General features: G+C 37.1%; 1 protein-coding gene across 2 annotated transcripts in view; it reads right to left on the bottom strand.

The window, feature by feature from the left end:
• gsk3aa (glycogen synthase kinase 3 alpha a) overlaps positions 1-3,588 on the bottom strand; it is a 19,737-nt gene that overhangs the window by 6,867 nt on the left and 9,282 nt on the right. For both annotated transcript variants that reach the window (XM_016455932.1, XM_016455933.1), the window contains exons 5-7: positions 2,156-2,286; positions 955-1,159; positions 282-377 (exon numbers count right to left, since the gene is read on the bottom strand). In XM_016455932.1, coding sequence (XP_016311418.1) covers positions 282-377; positions 955-1,159; positions 2,156-2,286 — 432 coding nt within the window. The remainder of the gene's footprint in view (positions 1-281; positions 378-954; positions 1,160-2,155; positions 2,287-3,588) is intronic.

Below are 3,588 nucleotides of genomic sequence, written 5' to 3'. Positions count from 1 at the left end.
TGGGGCCCTGTAGACAATGAAATGATAAATTAAAGGTAACTGTAACTGCCGAATTTGGTAAACTTGTCAAGTCTAAAACCTTTGTAAGTTATTCAAATAGTTACACATTACATGTCGGTCAGATGGTTTCTTCCTGTCTCTTGGACAGAACAAGCAGTAAACTGGCAGATTGTCAAAAGTGGTTACTTGAGAATATTTATAAGCCAGTTTTGTAACACTGCTAACTGATACCTCATGGCTTTGGCTGTAGATGTGAGTCAGATATTTGTGTGAGATTTTACCTTGGTCCATGGATGTGCTTTGATCTGTGGGAATTTGAACTCTGTGTAGTTCGGGTTCATTTCACGGATCTGTTCTCTTGTGGGTGTTCCAAGTACCTGAGTGGACAGACAGAAACATCCGTAAAGAATGTTGGATTAAAGTAAAAAAAAAAACAACAACAACAAAAATACACTAGCATTCAAGGATTTTGTGTTTTGTTTTTGAAAGAAGTCTCTAATGCTCACCAAGGCTGCATTTATTAAAACAAAAATACAGAAAAAAAGAGCAATATTGTAAAATATTATTACAATTTATCTGTTTATCTAACTGAATATATTTTAAAATGTAATTTAGTCCTGTAATGCAAAGCTGCATTTTCAAGATGAAAATCATGCTGATTTGCTCCACAAGAAACACTTATTATCAATGTTGAAAACAATTGAGCTGCTTCATATTTTTGTGGAACCTGTGATGCATTCATTTTTAGGATTTATTGATTACTAGAATAGACAGCATTCATTTGATATAGTAATCTTGTGTAACATTACAAATGTCGTTACTGTCACTTGCGATTAATTTAATGCACCCTTGCTGAATAAAAGTATTCATTTTGTTTTAAAAAATCATTATAAATCATCTTGCCTAACAGTGTTGAACTGAATCTAAAGTACAGCTCAAAAGGGTTAGGTTTACCTTTATGATCTCCACTAGCTGGTCCACACCACTGTCTCCAGGGAAGATGGGCTGCCCCAGCAGCAGTTCGGCCAGCACACATCCAGCTGACCAGATGTCAATGTTGGAGGTGTAGTCTGTCGCACCAAAGATGAGCTCAGGGGCGCGATAGTATCGTGAGCAGATATAAGAGACGTTGGGCTCACCCCTCACCAGCTGCTTTGCACTGAGAGAGACAGATTTTAATTATGAGAAAAACTTTAATCAGACAGTCAGTATGAAGCAAATGAAAGATGTATAGCTCCTCAACAAAACAAACACTGAATCAAGCTCAATACCATAAAAATCTCCCTCCATCCTAGTACAAAAGAGAGTATTTCACCACTATTGTTCATGCAGTGGTTTCGGCATTGAATGCTTTGTCATTTTTTTAATTTAAGCAAGTAAATGGACTAAAACATGCCTGAATGACAGAACTGCAGGGAAAACAGCTCCTAAATTCAATACAGCTGTTTCGCTTTCAAACAGAGCGATTATTCCAGTCTGATGTGCATCTCTCCACTCAGCCAAATAACTATTTTCAAGCCCTTGAGTTGCCAAATCGTCCACTTTTTTACAGACACAAAAAGCAGTGTTCGTGTTCCCTCAAAAGAAAACCTAACGGCCTGAATGCCATCAAGTGCCTTACACAATCACAAATTAAATACTTGCAATAAATTAAACAAATGTGGTCTGGATTACAGTGGTCAACACGTCTGCCTGTCATCCAAGGGTTCAAGTGGTTCTCATAAAAGCGGCTTTGAAAAAAAGACTGTTTTTAATGGAAATCCATCAGAAAAAGCAGCCTGGAGGACAAAGGATCACATCAGAGAGACAATCTGACCGGCCCCATCAATATCTGAATGCATATTGCTTCTGTCAATGAACCATGGACAAGAACAATGCCATTCACTAACATATTTAACAATGCACTACCATAAACAAATATAACTTACAAAGACCGGAGGCAGGGCGAGTTAATGCATCGCCAATACAAATCAAATCTAGACACCAACTAAAGCCCACACTTACAAAGAGATGCTCCCTCAAAATATAATGACTATTATAGTGTAACACCCATTAAAACTGAACATAATGTTCACTGGCGGGCAGAAGGACACATTTGAGAAGCCATCAGATCCATTCACCTGCTTGCTCACGCTCTCTCACACACAGCACTGACCTGCCAAAGTCACAGAGCTTGAGAACAGCTGTTTCTGGGTCCACCAGAAGGTTCTGTGGTTTGATGTCTCTGTGACACACGCCCTGGGAATGGATATAGGCCAAACTGCGGAAAAGCTGATACATATACACCTAAGAGAAAACAAGACGACAAGTAAGCATCTTTATATTAAAGAAAAAGGCAATATCTTAATCGGCCTGCATTTTTATATTACTAAAGACTAAATAATGTCATTAAATTATTATTTATTAATATATGTGACCCTGGACCACAAAACCAGTCTTAAGTCGCTTTGGTATATTTGTAGCAACAGCCAAAAATACATTGTATGAGTCAAAATTATCGATTTTTGTTTTATGCCAAAAATCATTAGGATATTAAGTAAAGATCATGTTTCATGAAGATATTTTGTAAATTTCCTACCATAAATATATCAAAACGTAATTTTTGATTAGTAATATGCATTGCTAAGAACTTTATTTGGACAACTTTAAAGGCGATTTTCTCAGTATTTCGTTTTTTTTTGCACCCTCAGATTCCAGATTTTCAAATAGTTGTATCTCGGCCAAATATTGTCCTATCCTAACAAACCATACATCAATGGAAAGCTTATTTATTCAGATGTATAAATCTCAATTTCAAAAAATTTACCTTATGACTGCTTTTGTGGTCTAGGGTCACATATACATTATTCAGTAATGTTTTCTTTTGTATTATTTAGCAATTTTTTTTTTTATTATTCATTATTATTTATTTTTTATCCTTTCCAAAGCATTAACAAAAAATGTAATACTAATGCAAAATTGTACATTTCCACCCACACACATTAAAGGGTTAGTTCACCCAAAAATGAAAATTAGCCCATAAATTACTCACCATCAAGTCATCCTAGGTGTATATGACTTTCTTCTTTCAGACGAATCCAGTCGGAGTTATATTAAAAATTGTCTTTGATCTTTCAAGCTGTTTCATGGCACTCAGCGGGTGTTGCATGCGTCAGTCCAAAAGCGCTTAATTAAAATGCGCCCATCCATTAAAAAAAAGGTGTCTCACACAGCTCCGGGGGGGTGAAAAAAACTCAGCGGGTGTTGCATGCATCAGTCCAAAAGCACTTAATTAAAATGCGCCCATCCATAAAAATAAAAAAAAAAGTGTCTCACACTGCTCCGGGGGGTGAACAAAGGCCTCCTGTAGCGAATCGATGCGTTTTTGTAAGAAAATATCCATATTCAAAACATAAATCACTTTAATGTAGCTTGCGCTCACTGTTGAACACTGGAAGCAGTTCTGGGTGGATGACGTATGATGTCGGCGTTGCGCATGCGCCGCTCAGAAGTGACGCATGCGGAAGTGCAGCGGAGAGATCAAAACAAAACAACGGTCACTAAACGAGGATTTGTAAAGAAGAATGTCAGAGGATTTCGATATAAGCC

The sequence above is a fragment of the Sinocyclocheilus anshuiensis genome, unplaced genomic scaffold (assembly GCF_001515605.1).
Source record: "Sinocyclocheilus anshuiensis isolate Anshui unplaced genomic scaffold, SAMN03320099.WGS_v1.1 scaffold379, whole genome shotgun sequence".
Lineage (NCBI taxonomy): Eukaryota > Metazoa > Chordata > Actinopteri > Cypriniformes > Cyprinidae > Sinocyclocheilus > Sinocyclocheilus anshuiensis.
The sequence above is the reverse complement of the archived record's forward strand: the minus strand, read 5'-3'. Positions and strand labels throughout refer to the sequence as shown.